This window comes from Salvelinus fontinalis, chromosome 23 (assembly GCF_029448725.1).
Source record: "Salvelinus fontinalis isolate EN_2023a chromosome 23, ASM2944872v1, whole genome shotgun sequence".
NCBI classification, from domain to species: domain Eukaryota; kingdom Metazoa; phylum Chordata; class Actinopteri; order Salmoniformes; family Salmonidae; genus Salvelinus; species Salvelinus fontinalis.
The window spans coordinates 4,838,426-4,863,934 of NC_074687.1; the positions used below are offsets into that span (position 1 = coordinate 4,838,426).

The 25,509-nt window shown below is 45.2% G+C and overlaps 1 protein-coding gene across 5 annotated transcripts in view; it reads right to left on the reverse strand.

The window, feature by feature from the left end:
• Window positions 1-25,509, reverse strand: part of LOC129820755 (interleukin-1 receptor accessory protein-like 1-B) — a 473,510-nt gene that overhangs the window by 22,783 nt on the left and 425,218 nt on the right. For all 5 annotated transcript variants that reach the window (XM_055877695.1, XM_055877694.1, XM_055877698.1 and 2 more), the window contains exon 7: window positions 9,019-9,154. In XM_055877695.1, the coding sequence (XP_055733670.1) occupies window positions 9,019-9,154 (136 nt within the window). The remainder of the gene's footprint in view (window positions 1-9,018; window positions 9,155-25,509) is intronic.

Consider the following 25,509-nt stretch of genomic DNA (forward strand, 5'->3'; position numbering starts at 1 on the left):
GTAGTGAGGGAGAGGGTAGTGAGGTAGAGGCTAGTGTCGGTAGTGAGGTAGAGGGTAGTGACGATAGTGAGGGAGAGGGTAGTGAGGTAGAGGGTGGTGAGGTAGAGGGTAGTGTCGGTAGTGAGGTAGAGGCTAGTGACGGTAGTGAGGTAGAGGGTAGTGACAGTAGTAAGGTAGAGGGTAGTGACGGTAGTGAGGGAGAGGGTTGTGAGGTAGAGGGTGGTGAGGTAGAGGGTAGTGTCGGTAGTGAGGTAGAGGCTAGTGACGGTAGTGAGGTAGAGGGTAGTGACAGTAGTAAGGTAGAGGGTAGTGACGGTAGTGAGGGAGAGGGTTGTGAGGTAGAGGGTAGTGACGGTAGAGGGTAGTGAGTTAGAGGGTAGTGACTGTAGTGAGGGAGAGGGTAGTGATGGTAGTGAGGGAGAGGGTAGTGACAGTAGTGAGGTAGAGGGTAGTGACGGTCGTGAGGTAGAGGGTAGTGACGATAGTGAGGGAGAGGGTAGTGACGGTAGTGAGGGAGAGGGTAGTGAGGGAGAGGGTAGTGTCGGTAGTGAGGGAGAGGGTAGTGACAGTAGTGAGGTAGAGGGTAGTGACGGTCGTGAGGTAGAGGGTAGTGACGATAGTGAGGGAGAGGGTAGTGACGGTAGTGAGGGAGAGGGTAGTGAGGGAGAGGGTAGTGACGGTAATGAGGGAGAGGGTAGTGACAGTAGTGAGGTAGAGGGTAGTGACGGTCGTGAGGTAGAGGGTAGTGACGATAGTGAGGGAGAGGGTAGTGACGGTAGTGAGGGAGAGGGTAGTGACGATAGTGAGGGAGAGGGTAGTGACGGTAGTGAGGGAGAGGGTAGTGACGGTAGTGAGGGAGAGGGTAGTGGGGGTAGTGAGGGAGAAGGTAGTGACGGTAGTGAGGGAGAGGGTAGTGACGGTAGTGAGGGAGAGGGTAGTGACGGTAGTGAGGGAGAGGGTAGTGAGGGAGAAGGTAGTGACGGTAGTGAGGGAGAGGGTAGTGAGGGAGAAGGTAGTGACGGTAGTGAGGGAGAGGGTAGTGACGGTAGTGAGGGAGAGGGTAGTGACGGTAGTGAGGGAGAGGGTAGTGACGGTAGTGAGGGAGAGGGTAGTGACGGTAGTGAGGGAGAGGGTAGTGACGGTAGTGAGGGAGAGGGTAGTGGGGGTAGTGAGAGAGAAGGTAGTGACGGTAGTGAGGGAGAGGGTAGTGGGGGTAGTGAGGGTAGGAGAAAATGTGATTCATACTTTTTTTAATCAATAACCGTCATCTACACAATCAAACATAACTGACCAATATCCCAAAGGAACCATATGATAGTTTAAAGACAAGGGTAGTGACTGTAGTGAGGGTAGTATGGGTAGTAGGGTGCGAGACGGTGACGAGGGAGAAGGTAGTGAGGGTAGTGGGGGAGAAGGTAGTGAGGGTAGTGAGGGAGAGGGTAGTGAGGGTAGAGATGGTAGCGAGGGAGAGGGTAGTGAGGGAGAAAGTAGTGAGGGAGAGGGTAGTGAAGGTAGTCAGGGAGAGCGTAGTGAGGGAGAAGGTAGTGAAGGTAGTGAGGGAAAGGGTAGAGAGGGTAGTAGGGTAATGAGGAAGAGTGTTGTGAGGGTAGTGAAGGAGTGGGTAGTAGGGGAAATGGTAGTGAGGGTAGCGATAGCGAAGGCAAAGCGCGGTGAGAAATGGTGGTTGTTAACTATCTGACAGGGTCGTCTCCCCAGCTACAGTCTCTCTACACACAGCGCTCCACGCCTAATGGGAAATTCACCCAGACCAGCCAATGGACTCGTTTAATATGTTACACTACTGGGAGGGAGAGAAACACGGACATGGATTTGTTAAGTGTGTTGCTACAGCAAAGAGAGAGAAAGAGAGTGTGTGAGAGAGAGTGTGTGTGTGTGTGTGTGTGTGTGTGTGAGAGAGAGACAGAGAGAGACAGAGAGAGAGTGTGTGAGAGAGAGAGAGAGAGAGAGAGAGGGTATATAAGGTGGACTCATTTGAATTTGTTGGAGGGTAGAGGAAGTGAGATTGAGAAGGAGAGGAATGGACTCATTGAGAAAGAGACATGGATATGGGTTTGTTGTATGTTATAGCATAAAGAGAGAGGGATAGAGAGAGAGGAGGAGAGGCATTAGGGCAGAGAGAAAGAGCGTAAATGGACTGTCTAACTAGATATGTTACAATATACAGATATACATGGGAAATGGGCTTGTTTAAATGCATGACATCAGAAAGAGAACAAGCAGAAATGTTTTTGCTTTGAATGTTTCAACGTCAGCCCAGAGACAGAGATAGAGATGTTCTTCGTGTTTCATGTAAGTTCGTCGTCCAGGTCTGTCTACGCCGTTTATTGTTTTTGTAATTATTCAAGTGTTCGTCGTGTTTTCTGTTTTGTTTATTAAAAAATCATGTCTTATCACAACGCTGCATTTTGGTCTAATCCTTGCTACTCCTCTTCGGATGAGGAGAAGGAGGAAGCCCGTTACAGAACCACCCACCAAACCCGGATCAAGCAGCGGGACCACGAACAGTGGTCCACAAAAAAAGGATTGCAGGATTTCTGGAGTTGGGAGGAAATCATAGAGAAAAAAGGACCCTGGGCTAAGGTGGGAGTGAATTGCCGCTTTGAGGAGGAGAAGGAGGCAGCCACAGCCCAAAACCGCAGATATGAAGGTACGCGGCTAGCAAGGAAGCCCGAGAAGAAACACCAAAAATTTCTTGGGGGGGGGGGGGGGGGGCTAAGAGGTACTGGGTCAAGGGCAGGTAGGAGACCTGCGCCCACTTCTCAGGCTAACCGTGGAGAGCGGGAGTACGGGCAGACACCGTGTTACGCAGTAGAGCGCACGGTGTCTCCTGTACGTGTTCATAGCCCGGTGCGGGTTATTCCACCTCCCCGCACTGGTGGGGCTAGATTGAGTATTGAGCCGGATGTCATGAAGCCGGCCCTACATATCTGGCCACCAGTACGTCTCCTCGGGCCGGCTTACATGGCACCAGCCTTACGCATGGTGTCCCCGGTTCGCCTACATAGCCCGGTGCGGGTTATTCCACCTCCCCGCACTGGTCGGGCAACGGGGAGCATTCAACCAGGTAAGGTTGGGCAGGCTCAATGCTCAAGGGAGCCAGTACGCCTGCACGGTCCGGTATTTCCGGCGCCACCTCCCCGCCAAAGCCCAGTACCACCAGTGCCTACTCCACGCACCAGGCTTCCAGTGCGCTTCCAGAGCCCTGTTCCTCCTCCACGCACTCTCCCTATGGTGTGTGTCTCCAGCCCAGTGCCTCCAGTTCCGGCACCACGCACTAAGCCACCTGTGCGTCTCCAGAGCCCTGTACGCACTGTTCCTTCTTCCCGCACTCGCCCTGAGGTGCGTGCCCTTAGCCCGGTACCACCAGTGCTGGTACCACGCACCAGGCCTATAGTGCGCTTCGAGAGGTCAGTGTGCCCTGTCCCTGCTCCCCGCACTAGCCTGAAGGTGCGTGTCCTTAACCCGGTGCCTCCAGTTCCGGCACCACGCACCAGGCCTACAGTGCGCCTCATCCGGCCAGAGCCATCCGTCTCCCCAGCGCCATCTGAGCCATCCGTCTCCCCAGCGCCATCTGAGCCATCCGTCTCCCCTGCGCCATCTGAGCTATCCGTCTCCCCAGCGCCATCTGAGCCATCCGTCTCCCCAGTGCCATCTGAGCCATCCGTCTGCCCAGTGCCGTCTGAGCCATCCGTCTGTCCCGAGCCATTAGAGCCGCCCGTCTGTCCCGAGCCGTCAGAGCCGTTAGTCAGTCAGGAGCCGCTAGAGCCATTTGTCAGTCAGGATCTGCCAGAGCCGCCAACCAGACAGGATCTGCCAGAGCCGCCAACCAGACAGGATCTGCCAGAGCCGCCAACCAGACAGGATCTGCCAGAGCCGCCAACCAGACAGGATCTGCCAGAGCCGCCAACAGGACAGGATCTGCCAGAGCCGTCAGCGAGCCATGAGCGTCCAGAGCCGTCAGCGAGCCATGAGCGTCCAGAGCCGTCAGCGAGCCATGAGCGTCCAGAGCCGTCAGCGAGCCATGAGCGTCGAGAGCCGTCAGCTAGCCATGAGCGTCCAGAGCCGTCAGCTAGCCATGAGCGTCCAGAGCCGTCAGCCAGCCATGAGCGTCCAGAGCCGTCAGCCAGCCATGAGCGTCCAGAGCCGTCAGCCAGCCATGAGCGTCCAGAGCCGTCAGCCAGCCATGAGCGTCCAGAGCCGTCAGCTAGCCATGAGCGTCCAGAGCCGTCAGCTAGCCATGAGCGTCCAGAGCCGTCAGCCAGCCATGAGCGTCCAGAGCCGTCAGCCAGCCATGAGCGTCCAGAGCCGTCAGCTAGCCATGAGCGTCCAGAGCCGTCAGCCAGCCATGAGCGTCCAGAGCCGTCATCTAGCCATGAGCGTCCAGAGCCGTCAGCCAGCCATGAGCTGCCCCTCAGCCCAGAGCGGCCATTTATCCAGAATTGCCCCTTAGTCCAGAGCTGTCTCTCTGTCCGGAGCTGCCCTTCAGTCCGGAGTTGCCCCTCTATCCTGAGCTACCTCTCTATCCTGACCTACCTCTCTGTCCTGAGCTATATCTCTGTCCTGAGCTACCTTATCCCGGTGCTGCCCCTTGTCCCGGTGCTGCCCCTTATATTAAGGTTACCATTTAAATTAAGTGGGTGTAAAATGAGGGTGGTCATTCTAGGGGGGAGACGTAAGCTGGGATTGACTATGGTGGGGTGGGGACCTCGCCCAGAGCCTTAGCCACCACCGTGGTCAGACGCCCACCCAGACCCTCCCCTAGACTTTTGGTGGTGCGGGTTATGTCACGTTCCTGACCGGTTTTCTGTTATTTTGTATGTGTTTGACGGTCAGGGCGTGAGTTTGGGTGGGTAGTCTATGTTATGTGTTTTTATGTTGGTTAAAGGGTGACCTGATATGGCTCTCAATTAGAGGCAGGTGGTTTTCATTTCCTCTGATTGAGAGCCATATTAAGGTAGGTGTTTTCACTTTGATTGTTGTGGGTGGTTGTCTCCTGTGTCAGTGTCTGTGTATGTTACGCCACACGGGACTGTTTCGGTTTCGGTTTTGTTTGTTTGTTCGTTTTATGTAGTCAGTTTTCCTGTTCATGCGTTCTTCGTGTTTCATGTAAGTTCGTCGTCCAGGTCTGTCTACGCCGTTTATTGTTTTTGTAATTATTCAAGTGTTCGTCGTGTTTTCTGTTTTGTTTATTAAAAAATCATGTCTTATCACAACGCTACATTTTGGTCTAATCCTTGCTACTCCTCTTCGGATGAGGAGAAGGAGGAAGCCCGTTACAATAGGGGTTGAGTGTAAAACAGAGATGAGAGCTTGAAGGAACACAGCAGTATGAACTGCTAGACTAAAGCAAACAGAGAGACGTACAGCCAGACATACATACAGACACCAGATAGACTGGTGTGCTAAAGAGGTGTGATAGTAATAGTAGGAGCAACAGAACAGACTGGGTTTACCTACCTGCATTCCTGCCTACCTGCCTGCCTGCATTCCTGCCTGTCTGCATTCCTGCCTACCTGCCTGCCTGCCTACCTGCCTGCATTCCTGCCTGCCTGCCTGCATTCCTGCCTGTCTGCATTCCTGCCTGCCTGCATTCCTGCGTGTCTGCATTCCTGCCTGCCTGCCTGCCTGCATTCCTGCCTGCCTGCCTGCCTGCATTCCTGCCTGTCTGCCTGCATTCCTGCCTGCCTACCTGTATTCCTGCCTGCTGTATTCCTGCCTGTCTGCGTTCCTGCCTGCCTGCCTGCATTCCTGCCTGCATTCCTGCCTGCCTGGACTTGCAAAGGGAATAATTAGCAGCTAGATATGACAGTTTAGAGAATAGCTCCAGTGTCGTGTTCAGAGACAGTTTAGAGAATAGCTCCAGTGTCGTGTTCAGAGACAGTTTAGAGAATAGCTCCAGTGTCGTGTTCAGAGACAGTTTAGAGAATAGCTCCAGTGTCGTGTTCAGAGACAGTTTAGAGAATAGCTCCAGTGTCGTGTTCAGAGACAGTTTAGAGAATAGCTCCAGTGTCGTGTTCAGAGACAGTTTAGAGAAAAGCTCCAGTGTCGTGTTCAGAGACAGTTTAGAGAATAGCTCCAGTGTCGTGTTCAGAGACAGTTTAGAGAATAGCTCCAGTGTTGTGTTCAGAGACAGTTTAGAGAATAGCTCCAGTGTCGTGTTCAGAGACAGTTTAGAGAATAGCTCCAGTGTCGTGTTCAGAGACAGTTTAGAGAATAGCTCCAGTGTCGTGTTCAGAGACAGTTTAGAGAATTGCTCCAGTGTCGTGTTCAGAGACAGTTTAGAGAATAGCTCCAGTGTCGTGTTCAGAGACAGTTTAGAGAATAGCTCCAGTGTCGTTATCAGATACAGTTTAGAGAATAGCTCCAGTGTCGTGTTCAGAGACAGTTTAGAGAATAGCTCCAGTGTCGTGTTCAGAGACAGTTTAGAGAATAGCTCCAGTGTCGTTATCAGATACAGTTTAGAGAATAGCTCCAGTGTCGTGTTCAGAGACAGTTTAGAGAATAGCTCCAGTGTCGTGTTCAGAGACAGTTTAGAGAATAGCTCCAGTGTCGTGTTCAGAGACAGTTTAGAGAATAGCTCCAGTGTCGTGTTCAGAGACAGTTTAGAGAATAGCTCCAGTGTCGTTATCAGATACAGTTTAGAGAATAGCTCCAGTGTCGTGTTCAGAGACAGTTTAGAGAATAGCTCCAGTGTCGTGTTCAGAGACAGTTTAGAGAATAGCTCCAGTGTCGTGTTCAGAGACAGTTTAGAGAATAGCTCCAGTGTCGTGTTCAGAGACAGTTTAGAGAATAGCTCCAGTGTTGTGTTCAGAGACAGTTTAGAAAATAGCTCCAGTGTCGTGTTCAGAGACAGTTTAGAGAATAGCTCCAGTGTCGTGTTCAGAGACAGTTTAGAGAATAGCTCCAGTGTCGTGTTCAGAGACAGTTTAGAGAATAGCTCCAGTGTCGTGTTCAGAGACAGTTTAGAGAATAGCTCCAGTGTCGTGTTCAGAGACAGTTTAGAGAATAGCTCCAGTGTCGTGTTCAGAGACAGTTTAGAGAATAGCTCCAGTGTCGTGTTCAGAGACAGTTTAGAGAATAACTCCAGTGTCGTGTTCAGAGACAGTTTAGAGAATAGCTCCAGTGTCGTGTTCAGAGACAGTTTAGAGAATAGCTCCAGTGTCGTTATCAGATACAGTTTAGAGAATAGCTCCAGTGTCGTGTTCAGAGACAGTTTAGAGAATAGCTCCAGTGTCGTGTTCAGAGACAGTTTAGAGAATAGCTCCAGTGTCGTGTTCAGAGACAGTTTAGAGAATAGCTCCAGTGTCGTGTTCAGAGACAGTTTAGAGAATAGCTCCAGTGTCGTGTTCAGAGACAGTTTAGAGAATAGCTCCAGTGTCGTGTTCAGAGACAGTTTAGAGAATAGCTCCAGTGTCGTGTTCAGAGCCAGTTTAGAGAATAGCTCCAGTGTTGTGTTCAGAGACAGTTTAGAGAATAGCTCCAGTGTTGTGTTCAGAGACAGTTTAGAGAATAGCTCCAGTGTCGTGTTCAGAGACAGTTTAGAGAATAGCTCCAGTGTTGTGTTCAGAGACAGTTTAGAGAATAGCTCCAGTGTCGTGTTCAGAGACAGTTTAGAGAATAGCTCCAGTGTTGTGTTCAGAGACAGTTTAGAGAATAGCTCCAGTGTCGTGTTCAGAGACAGTTTAGAGAATAGCTCCAGTGTCGTGTTCAGAGACAGTTTAGAGAATAGCTCCAGTGTCGTGTTCAGAGACAGTTTAGAGAATAGCTCCAGTGTCGTGTTCAGAGACAGTTTAGAGAATAGCTCCAGTGTCGTGTTCAGAGACAGTTTAGAAAATAGCTCCAGTGTCGTGTTCAGAGACAGTTTAGAGAATAGCTCCAGTGTCGCGTTCAGAGACAGTTTAGAGAATAGCTCCAGTGTCATGTTCATTTCCCTACACATTTCCCTACCCAAATACATCATAAATCATTCCAAAAGTCTTGTTACAGTGTTTGCATTCAAGGTAAGGTTTTGATATAAGGGTATTAGTGTACAGCATTAAATTCACTTAAAGTTCCATCCAAAGTGTGAATCATACCGTGATCTTCTGTTGTCTCAACAAGTTTTATGTGCTTTATAGTAAAGACCTGGAATTTAACTGTACAAATGTATGACCTTTTAATGTGTCATGAACACAACCAGTCATGATGTTTTCCTCTGATTGTCAAACAAATCCCTTCAGAAAGTAGGTTAAGTAGTTTACCTGCGCACGTTCGTCTACTCCAAAATAAATCCAGCATGCAAACATTGCACTGTGCATCCGCCATTCCAATGGAAAGGGACATCTATTACAAACACCATACGTGTACACAGTAGGGTCTATTCATGGGTACCAAGGGAAGCCAAAATTGCAACAATTAAAAAAAGAAACAAAAGTAAACAATTACTTCTCATTCATGTTTATCCGTGTTTCGTGATTTTCCTTAAATTCACCAGAGAAAGCATCCGAGCAAAGCAGACACCCCTCTGTCTTCGCATCTGTAGCCCATGTCTGAGATGCTGTTTGGCCAAAAATAATAGTGTCTCCGGTGAGTGATAAGTCTTGCTGTCGGCGCATCTTGGTAAAAAATATCAATATATTCAGAGACGACCTATCAGATCTCAGAATTCCAAGGGGGGCCACTTGGGTGGCCAATAAGATTTCAGGGGTGCCGTGGGTCACGCCACTGAGTAGCTCATCAAAGGCTTGGTGCTTAAGTATTACATCATAGTATGGTCTACTACAGTATCCAATGGAATCTGGTGATGTTGCTGTGTGATGTATCTTTAAATCAGTCCAGTTGAACTGTGTACTGTGTTAGTATAGATAGTATAGTCTACAGGATTCATATTTAATATGGACCACAATTCCATAGTTACAATGTATTCATCCTAATCGTATCAGAGTGACTATGATCACATATTAGGTCATATGGTTACTACATTAGAAGTGAGGGGAGTAAAACCACCACGTGTCTCACTTGATTTCACTCTCTTCGACTCTCTCCTCATCCAGGTCCTCGATGAACTTCTCTCCCTTCATCCAGTAGACGAGAGGACTGACCGCTGACCCGCTGTAGCCGAAGAACGCTCTGCACGTCAGGTTCAGGGCACTTCCTGTGGAGACAGGAAATAGCACACTGTTATTCTTCTCAATCCTTCAACACAGACATTAGTAGTCTGCTGTACGTAGAGAAATAGGAGATCTGGAATAGTTTTCTACACTGGTTAGCAGTAGAGAGAGCTAACTGGCAGTAGAGAGAGCTAACCGGCAGTAGAGAGAGCTAACCGGCAGTAGAGAGAGCTAACCGGCAGTAGAGAGAGCTAACCGGCAGTAGAGAGAGCTAACCGGCACCTTCGGTTGCCCCGGGGTCGTATTGGGAATGGGATGAAGACATCAACACTTCAAGTCATATCTATGGCTATATAGGTATGTAACAGCTAAACCTAGACACCCAAGACCTTATCTAGACGTTTCACTGTGTACAAATAGTACAAAGTCCCCGAACAAACACTCACTAACTCACTGTCATACTGGTACAGTCCCCCTTGGCGCGTCGGAACAAAGAGATCACATTCTGATGAAATCTTGAGCATGTTGTTCATCACGTCTCTGTATTCTAAATCTTTACATGAATAGGAGACACAATGGTGGTCAAATAAATACCAGTCCCACACACCACAAGGGGGCGCTGAAGAGCTTCCAAACGCTCAACGCCACCATCTGGGTTGGGCGAACGGAGAGTGTTGGTATGGGGTTTGACATAACTGTTATTTCCGTAAACAGCACATGAGATAGAAAGCCTCAGTTCACTATTCTTCTATTGTTGGTTCTAGTTCAGGTCCTGTGTGTTTGAACACATTCTCATCCACTGTGCTTACTGCTCCAGACAACAGGGAGAAACCACACTGCAAAGAGAAAAACAAACGTCTACAAACACATTCTATCATTGTCTCCAAACAATGAAACAGTCACCACTGTCTGTGATGCTGTAGAACCCTCAAACTCATCTCTGGACCTCGAAGCCAGTTCCACTGTGTTTTCCATCTTTCCACTCTAATCCTTTTCCATTTTTGTCATTAAGCAGACACTTACCCAGAGTGACTTAGAGTAGTGGATGAATACATCTTCTTACTGTTTTGTACTGGTCCCCCGTGGGAATCAACGCACAACCCTGGTGTTGCACGCGTCATGCTCTACCAACTGAGCCACATGGGACCTAATCAGGGACTTGTTTAGACCTGGGACACCAGGTGGGTGCAATTAAGGATCAGGTAGAACAGAAAACCAGCAGGTTCCAGCAGGGTAAGAGTTGAATACCCCTGGTGTAGAATGTCTGTATATACTGCAGACACAGAGAAATTCCAAATGAACAACTGCTTCCTAAATAGTAAAAACCACCAGGAGAAACCCCATACCTATCATGTGTGCACCACTGACTACACACTGCACAGTGCATACTTCATTCATACTGCAGGGCTGAGAGCTCAGAGAAGCTTTTTTAATTAAATGCATGAATCTCTCCACTCTCCACTCTCCACTCTCCACTCTCCACTCTCCACTCTCCACTCTCCACTCTCCACTCTCCACTCTCCACTCTCCACTCTCCACTCTCTACTCTCTACTCTCTACTCTCTACTCTCTACTCTCTACTCTCCACTCTCCACTCTCCACTCTCTACTCTCTACTCTCTACTCTCTACTCTCTACTCTCTACTCTCCACTCTCCACTCTCCACTCTCTACTCTCCACTCTCTACTCTCCACTCTCTACTCTCCACTCTCTACTCTCCACTCTCTACTCTCTACTCTCCACTCTCCACTCTCCACTCTCCACTCTCCACTCTCCACTCTCCACTCTCCACTCTCCACTCTCCACTCTCCACTCTCCACTCTCCTCTCTCTCTCTCTCTCTCCACTCTGTATCCCTGTGTATTTGTGTCTCTCTGTGGGACTACTGCAGTAGCAGAGGGTTAGGCTACTGACTGAGAAACCGCATGCCTCCATGTTAACAACACATGTACTGTATGTATAGATAGATGTACGGGAGCTGCTCATCACAGTGTCTCTGGAGATAAACTGTTGTGTCTGGCTCGGGGCAAACTGCTGTGTGTTTGGTGAGAGAGAGAGAGATTAAGAGAGACGGGGGGTGAGAGAAGAGGGAATGAGATGGAAGGGTAAAGGGAGGGCAGATAGAGAGAAAGAGAGAGGTAAAGAGAGAGGAGTAGAGAAGAGGGGAGAGAGAGAGACTAATGCAGTATTATAAAAAGGTTACATGTGTTACTGGGAACCTGAATGCAATGCTAATTCTGCTTTTGTGTGTTGACTGTTTTCTTTGACTCTAGTGAGGCCTTGTTGCTTTGCACAGTGGGTCCTGTGCGTGGTGTTGCTCTTAGTATATTGTTCATAACATACCGCCCACAGTAACTTCATACACATTCATTCCTTTTGGGTCCTGCCTAGAAAAAGCAGTTTAAAGTGGAAAGTTTGGGCCCACAACAATGAAATGCTAGCCTTTCCTGTGAGGAGCAGTGTCTGACATTTCCAAAGTTCAACAGCCATTCAGTGGATGGTATTTGTTCTGAGTATAGGACACTGGGCACACGGCAAACACTGTACCTATACAAACACACAGCAGCATTTAGAACACTGGCAGGAAGCCTTCTAGAATGTTAAAACATAAATATAGAACACTGCTACTATTACTAATACTGTTGTCTATGGTTACAGCAAGCAGCATGGCCATCCTACTGCATTATCTGATGGCAGTGGCAATGTCCAGAGACTAACACAAGAGAATGCTAACAGGGCTATACACAAACTTCATCACCTTCAAAACCCCACACATTGTTGGTCAAGGTCATCGCTGAAGTTGTGGAACCGATCTGTGTCTGTGTCTGTGTCTGTGTGTGTGTGTGTGTGTGTGTGTGTGTGTGTGTGTGTGTGTGTGTGTCTGTGTGTGTGCTCCATGCCGGTGTTTTAAACCAGAGATCAGTTTCAATCTGGTCATTTCATGCCTCCGTCCATCCTGTGCTCCTGTAGGAAGTCTCCGCTGAGCTCTGGTGGAATCGCAGGAAATTGTCAGCAGCACCCCGTTGTGTCCTCCCTAATCCAGCCGTCACACCCCCTGGTTCCCACCCAGACCTCCATGCACGTGTGTGTGTAAGGTGGACACACAGAGAGAAGCAGCCTGATAGTAGTCCCCAGAAACAGTGAGCCTCTCTCTCCTCAGCTCTTTCTTTTATCACTGCACAACACAAAAGAAGAAAACAGCACACGAACACTTTGCTATGACACTATGGGAAAAGTACATGTACCCAAAGCTGTCTGTAGGACTCATCATGAGGGGACGCAGTTGCTCGTGGGTCTGCGGACCCACATCCAAACCCCCTCTTGACAGTGGAGATAAAATAAAATACGTTTTAGATTTCGATTTAATGCAATTCTACACATTTTGCCATGGGACAGAGAGAAGATTTAGTAATTTTCTAACTCATTTAATGCAATTCTACACATTTCGCGATAGGGTGTAGAGAAATGTTTGCAGTTTTTAATATGATATCTGAGATAGACTGACTAACAAAATCACTGGCAGGTTATTCGACCATAATAACAAGTTTAGATAGTTGGCCACTAAATTAATTTAACAATCAAAAAAAATGTTAGCTGACCTGTCAGTTTTGTTTTTAGATAGCTAAATTGACTGACATAACAAGTGACTGACATAACAAGTGACTGACATAACAAGTGACTGACATAACAAGTGACTGACATAACAAGTGACTGACATAACAAGTGACTGACATAACAAGTGACTGACATAACAAGTGACTGACATAACAAGTGACTGACATAACAAGTGACTGACATAACAATTGACTGACATAACAATTGACTGACATAACAAGTGACTGACATAACAAGTGACTGACATAACAAGTGACTGACATAACAAGTGACTGACATAACAATTGACTGACATAACAATTGACTGACATAACAAGTGACTGACATAACAATTGACTGACATAACAAGTGACTGACATAACAATTGACTGACATAACAATTGACTGACATAACGAGTGACTGACATAACGAGTGACTGACATAACAATTGACTGACATAACGAGTGACTGACATAACGAGTGACTGACATAACGAGTGACTGACATAACAATTGACTGACATAACAATTGACTGACATAACAAGTGACTGACATAACAATTGACTGACATAACAAGTGACTGACATAACAAGTGACTGACATAACAAGTGACTGACATAACAAGTGACTGACATAACAAGTGACTGACATAACAATTGACTGACATAACAAGTGACTGACATAACAAGTGACTGACATAACAATTGACTGACATAACAAGTGACTGACATAACAATTGACTGACATAACAAGTGACTGACATAACAAGTGACTGACATAACAAGTGACTGACATAACAAGTGACTGACATAACAAGTGACTGACATAACAATTGACTGACATAACAAGTGACTGACATAACAAGTGACTGACATAACAAGTGACTGACATAACAAGTGACTGACATAACAAGTGACTGACATAACAAAAATATAAACGCAACATGCAAACATTTTGAAGATTTTACTGAGTTACAGTTCATATAGTTGGGGTGGCAGGTAGCCTAGTGGTTAGATGGTTGGGCCAGTAACCGAAAGGTTGCTGGATTGAATCCCTGAGCTGACATGGTAAAAATCTGTCGTTCTGCCCCTGAACAAGGCAGCTAACCCACTGTTCCCCGGTAGGCTGTCATCGTAAACTGACTTGCCTAGTTAAATAAAGGTAAAATAAGGAAGTCAGTCAATTGAAATAAATAAATCAGGCCCTAATCTATGGATTTTACATGACTGGGAACACAGATATGTATCTGTTGGTCACAGATATCTTAAAAACAAAAGGTAGGGTTATGGATCAGAAAACCAGACAGTATCTGGTGTGACCACCATTTGCCTGGTGTGACATCTCCTTCACATAGAGTTGATTGGGCTGCTGATTGTGGAATGTTGTTGGGGTTTTGGTGGAACTGGAACACACTGTCCTACATGTTGATCCAGAGCATCCCAAACATGCTCAATGGGTGACATGTCTGGTGAGTATACAAGCCATGGAAGAACTGGGACATTTTCAACTTCCAGGAATTGTGTACAGATCCTTGCGACATAGGGCCGTGCATTATCATGCTGAAACCTGAGGTGATGAAAGTGGATGAATGGCACGACAATGGTCCTCAGGATATCATCACAGTATCTCTGTGCATTCAAATTGCCATTGATAAAATGCAATTGTGTCGGATGTGGAGGTCCTGGGCTGATGTGGTTACATGTGTTCTGCGGTTGTGAGGCCGGTTGGACGTCATGCCAAATTCTCTAAAATAACATTGGAGGCGGCTTATGGTAGAGAAATGAACATGGAACTATCTGGCAACAGCTCTGTTGGGCATTCCTGCAGTCATCATGCCAATTGCACGCTCCCGCTGCATGACAAAACTGCACATTTTAGGGTGGCCTTTTATTGTCCCCAATACAATGTGCACCTGTGTAATGATCATGCTGTTTAATCAGCTTCTTGATAAGCCACACCTGTCAGGTGGATTATATTGGCAAAAGAGAAATTTGTTGTGTCTTTGACTATGCCAGATTAATTGCTATGACATGCTATTCTATAAAATAATTTCTCTGTAATTAATATTACCTGATTGAACTAATCATTTAAATATTAATTAACTAGAGAGGGACACCACAAAATAATATTTATAGAGCTGTTATATTCCGAATAAACTCTTAAAGATTTAGTAATATTTTACATCCATAGCAGTCACCTTAATCGTCAGTTTATTCAGTCTCATCTGAAAGTTGTAAATCCTTGATTATCTGCAAGAATCCTGGCTAACAAGTTGAATCAGCAATACAAAATTGGGTTTAATTATTTATTTACTAAATACCTAACTAATCACACAGAATCACACATATACAATTAAATCATAACTTGATTACAAAGTGCCGTCATACAGAAAAACGTCCGTAGCGTGCGGAATAGATATGACAGCTTGTTACACAAAGAAAAGGGGAAGGTTGGTGAAAGGGCGGGAGACTGGGACAGGGCCAAAGCTGTGCTATCGTAAATACAGTATCTTATGCATTCTAAATTACCGCCCATTTGAAAAGGAAAATGCAATAAATATTTACTCTGAGCTGCGCTCAGTAGGTTGGTGGTAGATGGAAGACCGTATCGCCAACCCGAGTCCTCTGTTCTTTGAAGAATGTCTCTGGTGATCACTGGATACGTTGGAGTAACGTCGTGTGTAGTAGACGGGATACTCTGACTGTCCTTCCTAACCTACGTTTGTAGCAGCTGTTGCTAACTCAACGGCTAGGAGGTATCCCTTCTGTAGTGAATACGAGTTCAAAGTTCATACCATTTGCAACGAAAGTCCATGCTGATGTTGGCTTAGTTCTGTAGTTATTATCTGAACCATTCTGACATCGGATCGTCATCCTAGTGTCCCGGAACAGGAAGTTATATTTTTGTTAATGGCTTTTATAGTGGAGGGAGAGGGGTGTGTCTGAAAAGTTTATAACCCATGTCTCTTCCCAGGGGCGGGCCCCTGGTTGAGCAGAAGGCAAGCTTATGAAAACCCAAATCTCTCATTTGGAAGCTAAAATTTAATTTCATCTCTTCACAAATAATTTCATATTCAAACATTTGAATTAAACAACAATTCCATGTGAATCAGATACCTCTGAGGTTTAGACTTTCCACAGTAGAGTTTATGTCATTCTATCATTGATGAGAATGTGTCAGAGGGCAACCGAACTGACATGATATACCTTAAGTACCACCGCATATGTTCAGTTGGTCGGATTACCAGAATATAGTTCATTCCCCCCCACCTTCTGATGTCCCCAGAATCTCTATGTTAACCAAGGGGTTTTCTTATGTCACATCAGTAGGGAAGAGAAAAAGGGGGAAAGAGGTATTTATGACTGTCATAAACCTACCCCCACTGCCAACGTCATGACACTCACTAACAGAGATGTAAACAAATTCGTGCACAACAATAGGCGTTTTGTGCGTATGGAAAGTTTCTTGGATCTTTTATTTCAGCTCATGAAACATGGGACCAACACTTTACATGTTGCGTTTATATTTCTGTTCAGTATATATATGGATATATATAACTAAGGTGAGTTTTCCTCTCTCTTTTTCTAGGCCCAACGGCTGTTTCCTTGTCTCTTCATGCCTCCGCCGTGTTGTTCTCAACACCAGTTTAAATCAATAAAGTTTTCTAGATATCTGCCATTTTTTCGGGTTCGGCCTCATTTAATTTCTGTGATGTCGGACCAGGCCTGGACTCGGGCTTCAGCTCACCGGGCTTGGGTCGGACTGGGATCAAATGTTCAGTTCTGATGAGAACCCTAAACTGCATTCAGGTCTCGTGTGCAGTCTGGCAGTGTCAATTATGTATATGCTACAGGCTAAATGCTTCCATGCGACAACCTGTTTGCATAATGGGCTATTTAATTTTTTGGCCAATTCACTACTGCACGTTGTGTATTTTGTGGAATTGTATTATTAGTATGACATTGGGGAACATGTTGTAATTTCTCAGGTCTTGTCATAGAATTTTTTCATGAAATGTGAAGCGTGACCCCAGGACAGTCCCAGGACAGCCGGCTAGTAACAATGACTAAGGTTCAGGGCACGGTACTGGGCAGAGGCCGGCTAGTGGTGACTATATAACAGTCTGATGGCCTGGAGATAGAAATCGTTTTTCAGTCTCTCGGTCACACCAACACAGATTTGGTGTGTGGCAAATATATTATCTTACATGATTGACAACCTCCCCCCAGGCTGGTAACTGGTCACGTAATGTGATGAAGGAGAGATTTCAGATCAATCCTATATTTTCTTTAAATTCTCTGAGTATCCGTCAGTATTTCCCACAGACTGCCAATGGCAGAGTTAGCAGCTAAAACACCACTACATGACTCTGATAAGTCCTCAACAGATGAAAGTAAGAAAGATAAACAATTTATGTGTGTGTGTGTGTGTGTGTGTGTGTGTGTGTGTGTGTGTGTGTGTGTGTGTGTGTGTGTGTGTGTGTGTGTGTGTGTGTGTGTGTGTGTGTGTGTGTTCAGCAGCTGAAGTTTTGTTAGATAATTAGGCTCTCAGAGGCTCTAGATAGATGGTACTCCAATTCTGAAAGAGATGAGGGAATTCTCCCAATCACAGTGCAGGGGTATCCAGCAGGTCGATCGCGAGCTACTGATGAGTTCCTCGCCAAACAATTATGAAAGTACATGCAATTTTCATGTGTTCCACTACAAACAGTCTTAAACAAATCTCACAAGCATCAGACACCGCAGACACCTCAGCCATGTCTAATCATCGCAACATTGACATTATCCCACCCTGGGTTAGCCACTATTGGCTTCAAAAGCCAAACCTAACACAATATCTGACAAATAATTTCCAGAAATATTGCCCCTATCTGTCTGTGTAGTGCACGCGTTTGCCTATCACTCTGTGTGTAGCCAGTTGATGAGGTAACCTTATTGTGGGTTGACAGAAACAATTCCCCAAAACCCTCTCAATTAAATGTTAACTGCAATGTAGGCTTACCTGGCAGAAGTATATCATGAATGAATGTAGCTAGTATTTGTAGTTATTATGTAGCTATATACATATATATATATACATATGTAGCTATTATTTGCTATTTGCAAACTTTGCCATGAAATGAGCAGCAGCAGTACAGAATCATCACTAGACCAGCACATTAGACAGCACATTACATTCTAGCAGACCCGCAATTAAAGGGCCAGTTGCGCAATTAAAGGGGGATTACACAAAAAAATCTAAACGTATTTATTTTCTTCCAGGCCTAAAAAATTGTCTTCTGATGTGATTTAAGAATTGACTTGGACTCAGAACATCCAATGTCCTTGTTTCTCTCTGAACAGTTGCAATTTGGATAGTTAATAAAATAAAATAAAAAGGAGAAAAAAATCACAGATTCTATAGGGCCCCCCATTTACCAGCTATATTGACAGATAACATTGTGCACTACTTTCTCTTGTAGGATAGGATAGGATAAAGCAATCCTTCTGCCCCCCCCCCCCCCCCCTTAAAAGATTTAGATGCACTATTGTAAAGTGGCTGTTCCACTGGTGGTGATTGACTGAATGCACCAATTTGTAAGTCGCTCTGGATAAGAGCGTCTGCTAAATGACTTAAATGTAAATGTAAATGTAAATGTTGTACACTAATCTCCCGGGGAAGAGTTGAAGGGGAGAGGAGAAGAGAAGGATGCGCCTTTTTGAAAGCTAGAAAAAAATGACCTGGGACATGCTGAATATAAAAAGTAGCTCTCATGCTAGAAAAGGTTAGAGACCACTGCTCTAGTGTGTGTCAGTGAGGGATAGTGTGATGTGTGAAGTGAAATATGAGAAGGTGTACTGTATACTTGAGTGTATGTTTGTGTGTGTGTGTTTTTGTGCGCGCGTGTGTGTGTAGTACAAGTCCTGTGTCCTGTGGAGATCACTGTAGGAGGCTCAGATGGAAGACCTGTCAATGAAACAAGCTCCCCCAGGGAGGTGTGAAACTGTCAAACATTGTGTGTTTGTGTGTGTGTGTGTGTGTGTGTGTGTGTGTGTGTGTGTGTGTGTGTGTGTTTGTGTGTGTGTGTGTGTGTAAGTGAGAAAACCTTACAAAGCGAGAGCCTGATAGGCAGTGACAGGTTGATGGTGTGATGTGTGAGGGAACAGAATGTTATTTTACATGCTGAGTGTGTGTGCCTGTGTTTGTGTGTGTGTTTGTGTGTGTGTGTGTGTGTGTGTGTGTGTGTGTGTGTGTGTGTGTGTGTGTGTGTGTGTGTGTGTGTGTGTGTGTGTGTGTGTGTGTGTGTGTGTGTGTGTGTGTGTGTGTGTGTGTGTGTGTGTGTGTGTTTGGTGCCAGTGAGCGTTCCCAACACATATGTGTCTGTTCTCACTCTGATGGTTTACATGTAATGAACATACAGTCAGTGTGCTAGCAATATACATGCTCTATATTACAGATATACATGCTCTATATTACAGATATACATGCTCTATATTACAGATATACATGCTCTATATTACAGATATGCATGCTCTATATTACAGATATACATGCTCTATATTACTGATATACATGCTCTATTTTACAGATATACATGCTCTATTTTACAGATATACATGCGCTATATTACAGATATACATGCTCTATATTACAGATATACATGCTCTATATTACAGATATGCATGCTCTATATTACAGATATACATGCTCTATATTACAGATATACTGTACATGCTTTATATTACATATATGCATGCTCTATATTACATACAAGAGGTGTGGACTCGAGTCACATGACTTGAACTCGAGTCAGACTCGAGTCACAAATATGATGACTTGCAACTCAACTTTGACTTGAACACCAATGACTTGTGACTTGACTTGGAATTGAGCGTTATGACTCGACCTGACTTGATACCCTCCCCAAGCCTAAATATTTAAAATCATGCTATTAAAAAAAGTGTGCAGTGCATCAACTCTTCATTTAACGGATTACAGTTAGAATCGGACAGCAGCCAATCAAATTGTGCCAGCTGAGAAAAAGTTGTGCGTGGCAGTGCAGAGGAACGTCGGCGGGTGTATTCAGATGGAGCCCTTGGAAAGATGATGCCCAAAAGTATTATTTTCGGATATAAAGACGACGCTGTATCAACAAAAAATGGATTGCAACTTGCAAAACACGCGGGAAGAAAATGACAGACGGAGGCGCAACAATTTACAACTTTGTTCGACATTTGAAGCTGCACAAAGAACAGTAAGTCGTGGCTAATATAGCCGACAGCTATATATTTTATTACTGGTGTATCATGTAGGCTAACGTAACGATAAATGAGCCTCCAAACAGTCAGTCAGTGCGGGAACGTGATCATTGCATAATTTTGCCATCCTCATGATGCCATCTATGTTGTGAAGTGCACCAGCCCCTCCTGCAGTATAGCACCCCCACAACATGATGCTGCCACCCCCGTGCTTCAAGGTTGGTTCTTTGGCTTGCAAGCCTCCCCCTTTTTCCTCAAAACATTATGGCCAAACAGTTCTATTTTTGTTTCATCAGACCAGAGGATATTTCTCCAAAAAGTACGATCTTTGTCCCCATGTGCAGTTGCAAACCGTAGTAAGGCTTTTTATGGCAGTTTTGAAGCAGTTGCTTCTTCCTTGCTGAGCAGCCTTTCAGGTTATGTCAATATAGGACTTGTTTTACTGTAGAGATAGATACTTTTGTACCTGTTTCCTCCAGCATCTTCACAAGGTCCTTTGCTGTTGTTCTGGGATTGATTTGCACTTTTCGCACCAAAGTATGTTCATCTCTAGGAGACAGAACGCGTCTCCTTCCTAAGCGGTATTACGGCTGCATGGTCCCATGGGGTTCATACTTGCGTACTATTGTTTGTACAGATGAACGTGGTACCTTCAGGCATTTGAAAATTGCTCCCAAAGATTAACCAGACTTGTGGAGGTCTACATTTTTTTTTCTGAGGTCTTGGCTGATTTCTTTTGATTTCCGCATGATGTCAAGCAAAGAGGCACTGAGTTTGAAGGTAGGCCTTGAAATACATCCACAGGTACACCTCCAATTGACTGAAATTATGACAATTAGCCTATCAGAAGCTTCTAAAGACATGACATAATTTTCTAGAGTTTTCCAAGCTGTTTAAAGGCACAGTCAACTTAGTGTATGTCAACTTCTGACCCACTAGAATTGTGATACAGTGAATTATAAGTGAAATCATCTGTCTGTAAATAATTGTTGGAAAAATTACTTGTGTCTTGCACAAAGTAGATGTCCTAACCGACTTGCCAAAACTATAGTTTGTCAACAAGAAATTTGTGGAGTGGCTGAAAAACACATTTTAATTACTCCAAGCTAAGTGTATGTAAACTTCCGACTTCAACTGTATACAGCATATAGATATTTTTAATGGCATTCATGATTTGCGTAAATGTAATATACTTCCATTTCTCTCTTCTTAAAAATATGAAATGGTATTACATTTGGTGAAGTGCACATTATGACTTGTTCAGGACTCGAAGCTCAAAGTTTAGGACTTGAGACTTGACTTGATACTTGACTGTCTTGACTTGGGACTTAACTCGGACTTGAGTGCTAAGACTTGAAACTTACTTGTGACTTGTAAAACAATGACTTGGTCCCATCTCTGTTACATACAGTGCGTTCGGGAAAGTATTCAGACCCCTTGACTTTTACCACATTTTGCTACGTTACAGCCTTATTCTAAAATTGATAAAAAAAATAAAAGAGGACATGGAAATATCACATTTCTGTAAGTATTCAGACCCTTTTCTCAATAATTTGTTGAAGCACCTTTGGCAGCGACTACACCCTCGAGTCTTCTTGGGTATGACGCTACACACCTGTATTTGGGGAGCTTGTCACACCTGTATTTGGGGAGTTTCTCCTATTCTTCTCTGCAGATCCTCTCAAACTCTGTCAGATTGGATGGAGAGCGCCACTGCACAGCTATTTTCAGGTCTCTTCAGAGATGTTCGATCGTGTACAAGTCCAGGATCTGTCTGGGCCACTCAAGGACATTCAGAGACTTGTCCCCGAAGCCACTCCTGCGTTGTCTGGGCTGTGTGCTTAGGGTTGTTGCGCTGTTGGAAGGGGAACCTTCACCGCAGTCTGAGGTCCTGAGCGCTCTGGAGCAGTTTTTCATCAAGGATCTCTCTGTACTTTGCTACGTTCATCTTTTCCTCGATCCTGGCTAGTCTCAAAGTCCCTGCCGCTGAAAAGCATCCCCACAGCATGATGCTGCCACCACCATGCTTCAACGTAGGGATGGTGCCAGGTTTCCTCCAGATGTGACGCTTGGCAATCAGGCCAAAGAGTTCAATCTTGGTTTAATCAGACCAGAGAATCTTGTTTCTCATAGTCTGAGAGTTCTTTAGGTGCCTTTTGGCAAACTCCAAGTGGGCTGTCATGTTCCTTTTACTGAGGAGTGGCTTCCATCTGGCCACTCTACCATAAAGGCCTGATAGGTGGAGTGCTGCAGAGATGGCTGTCCTTCTGGAAGGTTCTCCCATCTCCACAGAGAAACTCTAGAGCTCTGTTAGAGTGACCATCAGGTTCTTGGTCACCTCCCTGACCAAAGCCCTTCTCCCCCAGATTGCTCAGTTTCACCGGGCGGACAGCTCTAGGAAGAGGTGAGAAGGGAGGCCACTGTGTCCTTGGGGACCTTCAATGCTGCATAAATGTTTTGGTACCCTTACCAAGATCTGTGCCCCGACACAATCTATGGACAATTCCTTCAACCTAATGGCTTCAGTTTTGCTCTGACATGCACTGTCAACTGTGGAACCTTATATAGACAGGTGTGTTCCATTCCAAATAATTTCCAATCAATTGCATTTACCACAGGTGGACTCCAACCAAGTTGTAGAAACAGCTCAAGGATGATCAATGGAAACAGGATGCACCTGAGCTCAATTTCGACTCTCATAGTAAGGGGTCTGAATACTTTCTGAATGCACTGTATATACATGCTCTATATTACATATATACAGATTCTATATTACACTCACCCCTTAGTCCCAGTTCTGTCCCATTCCTATACCCATTCCTGACCTCCAAGCCCATTCTCTGCTCCCAGCTCTTTTTGGAATATGCAAAATAAACTGAGTTTACAAAACATTAGGAACACTTTCCTAATATTGAGTGCATCCCCTTTTGCCCTCAGAACAGAGTCAATTAGTCGGGCATGGATTCTACAAGTGGTCGAAAGCATTCCACAAGGATGCTGGCCCATGTTGACTCCAATGCTTCTCACAGTTGTGTCAAATTGGCTGGATGTCCTTTGGGTGGTGGACCATTCTTAACACACACGGGAAACTGTTGAGTGTGAAAAACCCAGTAGCGTTGCAGTTCTTGACACACTCAAACCGGTGTGCCTGGCACCTACTACCATACCCTGTACAAAGGAACTTAAATATTTTGTCTTGCCCATTCACCCTCTGAATGGCACACATACACAATACATGTCCCAGTTGTCTCAAGGCTTAAAAATATATATTTTTGAACCTGTTTTCCTCTCCTTCATCTACACTGATTTAAGTGGATTTAACAAGGCATCATGGCTTTCACCCTGATTCACCTGGTCATTCTATGTCATGGAAAGAGCTAATATTTTGAGCTGATGAAGGCCTTGGTTTGTTACAGAGAAACAAGCTCTTCATACTCAACTGCCTTTTTCTTACAAGAATATGGCACTGCCACATTTCATCAATTTCTTTCATTGGTAAATGGCCTGAGTGACCTATCTTCATTCATCCACCATCTTTGACTGTACCTGTCGTGGTAGGGTTGCCCATGGAAACCACTGAGGGTTGCCGATCGAGGGAAGGGATTGGTTGACAGATGTCTAGAGTTTGTGTGCTGAGCTGAGCAGAAATGAGCTGAGCTGAGCTGATGAAGGCCTTGGTTTGTTACAGAGAAACAAGCTCTTCATACTCAACTGCCTTTTTCTTTCAAGAATATGGCAGTGCCATATTGGACAACCCTATCACAACAGGTACAGTCAAAGATGGTGGATGAATGAAGATAGGTCACTCAGGCCATTTACCAATGAAAGAAATTGATGAAATGTGGTTCACTCAGGCCATTTACCAATGAAATAAATGGTCAGTTCCGGGTGTATCTTCCATAGACACTGATAGCAACTGGGTCTGGTCTACTTAGATCATTGACTTTCATTGAACCAGAAAAAAACTGAAGAAAAAAACCAGTGTGTGGGGTTTCTCACTTCCTTTTCCGTTTCTGTACAGTATGCTCTAGGTGTAGTGGGTGTAACCCCATGGGTGGGAGGGCCAATCAAATGCCTCTTTAGTTGGTTTGGTCCAATGACTGCACAGTGAGAGCGATACAGAGGGGAACCAATCAGGTCCCAACACTGTGCTAATATTGACATGGTAGTCCTAGGAGATGCTCTTAACCACACAGACTTACTGTAAGTGTATCCAATACAGTAATGCACACATTTCATCAGTAAGGGGTCTCGGTACTGCTGTAAACCTATTGTTAGAGCAGGAAGGCTGCAAATGTAATGAACTGAACTGAGGTGATTCTCACTCTGCATTGCAGAGAAGGGAGAGAAGGGGAAGAAGGGGAAGAAGGGGGAGATGGGGAGGAGGTACAGTGTTGAGCACAGTAAGATTATGAATTGGGGAGGGATTATGGTTCTGCAGAGGAAGATGTGTGACAGTAATCGGGGAAGGGGGGGTTGATGGTTGAACTATGGATTAGGCCTCTCTCTCGCTGTCTCTCATTCTCTACCCCATCTTTCTCTCTACCTGTTCCCCTGCTCTCCCTCTCTCTGTCGCCCTGCACCCCTCTCTCTGTCTTTCAATTAAATTAAATTCAAGGGCTATATTGGCATGGGAAACATGTTAACATTGCAAAAGGAAGTGAAGTAGATAATAAACAAAAGTGAAGTAAACAATACAGTAAACATTAGACTCACAGTTCCAAAAGAATAAAGACATTTCATATGTCATTTTATGTCTATATACAGTGTTGTAACAATGTGCAAATAGTTAAAGTACAAAAGGGAAAATAAATAAACATAAATATGGGTTGTATTTACAATGGTGTTTGTTCTTCACTGGTTGCCCTTTTCTTGTGGCAAGAGGTCAAAAATCTTGCTGTTGTGATGTCACACTGTGGTATTTCACCCAGTACCACACAATACCTCCCTGTTTCCCTCACCCCCCCCCCCCTCCTTCTTTCTCTATAGGATATACTTCATTGCCCATTTACATGGAAATTAATTTTGTGATGCCAGCATACAAATACACAACACAATATATTCCATGCAGTACAGAAAACTGGAAAGTTATCACACAAGGCACACATTTACATTTTCACCCATTCAAAGCCTCTGCGGACTGTTGTCCAAACGTGTATTGGGCCTGCATCTGTCCTATGTCCCGCTGCTCAGCAGCCTGATGGCTGATGGAATAAAACTTGCCTCCCCCTTTCCCGAGACAAGTCCTAATTACCATTATAAGCCTGAGAGCTTTTTCACTGAGAAAGAATCCTGTACTTTTTTCTCTTTCCTCCGTCTGTCGCTCCCTTCTCTCCGTTTGTTCTGCTGCCCTGATGATCCGACGGGGAGAATGTAAGACTTTAATTACTGGTAAAAATTACAGTCTTTTGTGAACAGGTACTCTGTCGCCCTTCCTTTCATCCCCCCCCTCTGCTGCGTTAATCGTCCCCTTTTGATGACATAATATGGGCTTTGTCCACGCAGCAGCGGAGAGCGGGGACCATTATAGCACGAAACGTATTGTGGAGGATTAGGTAGATGATGTGA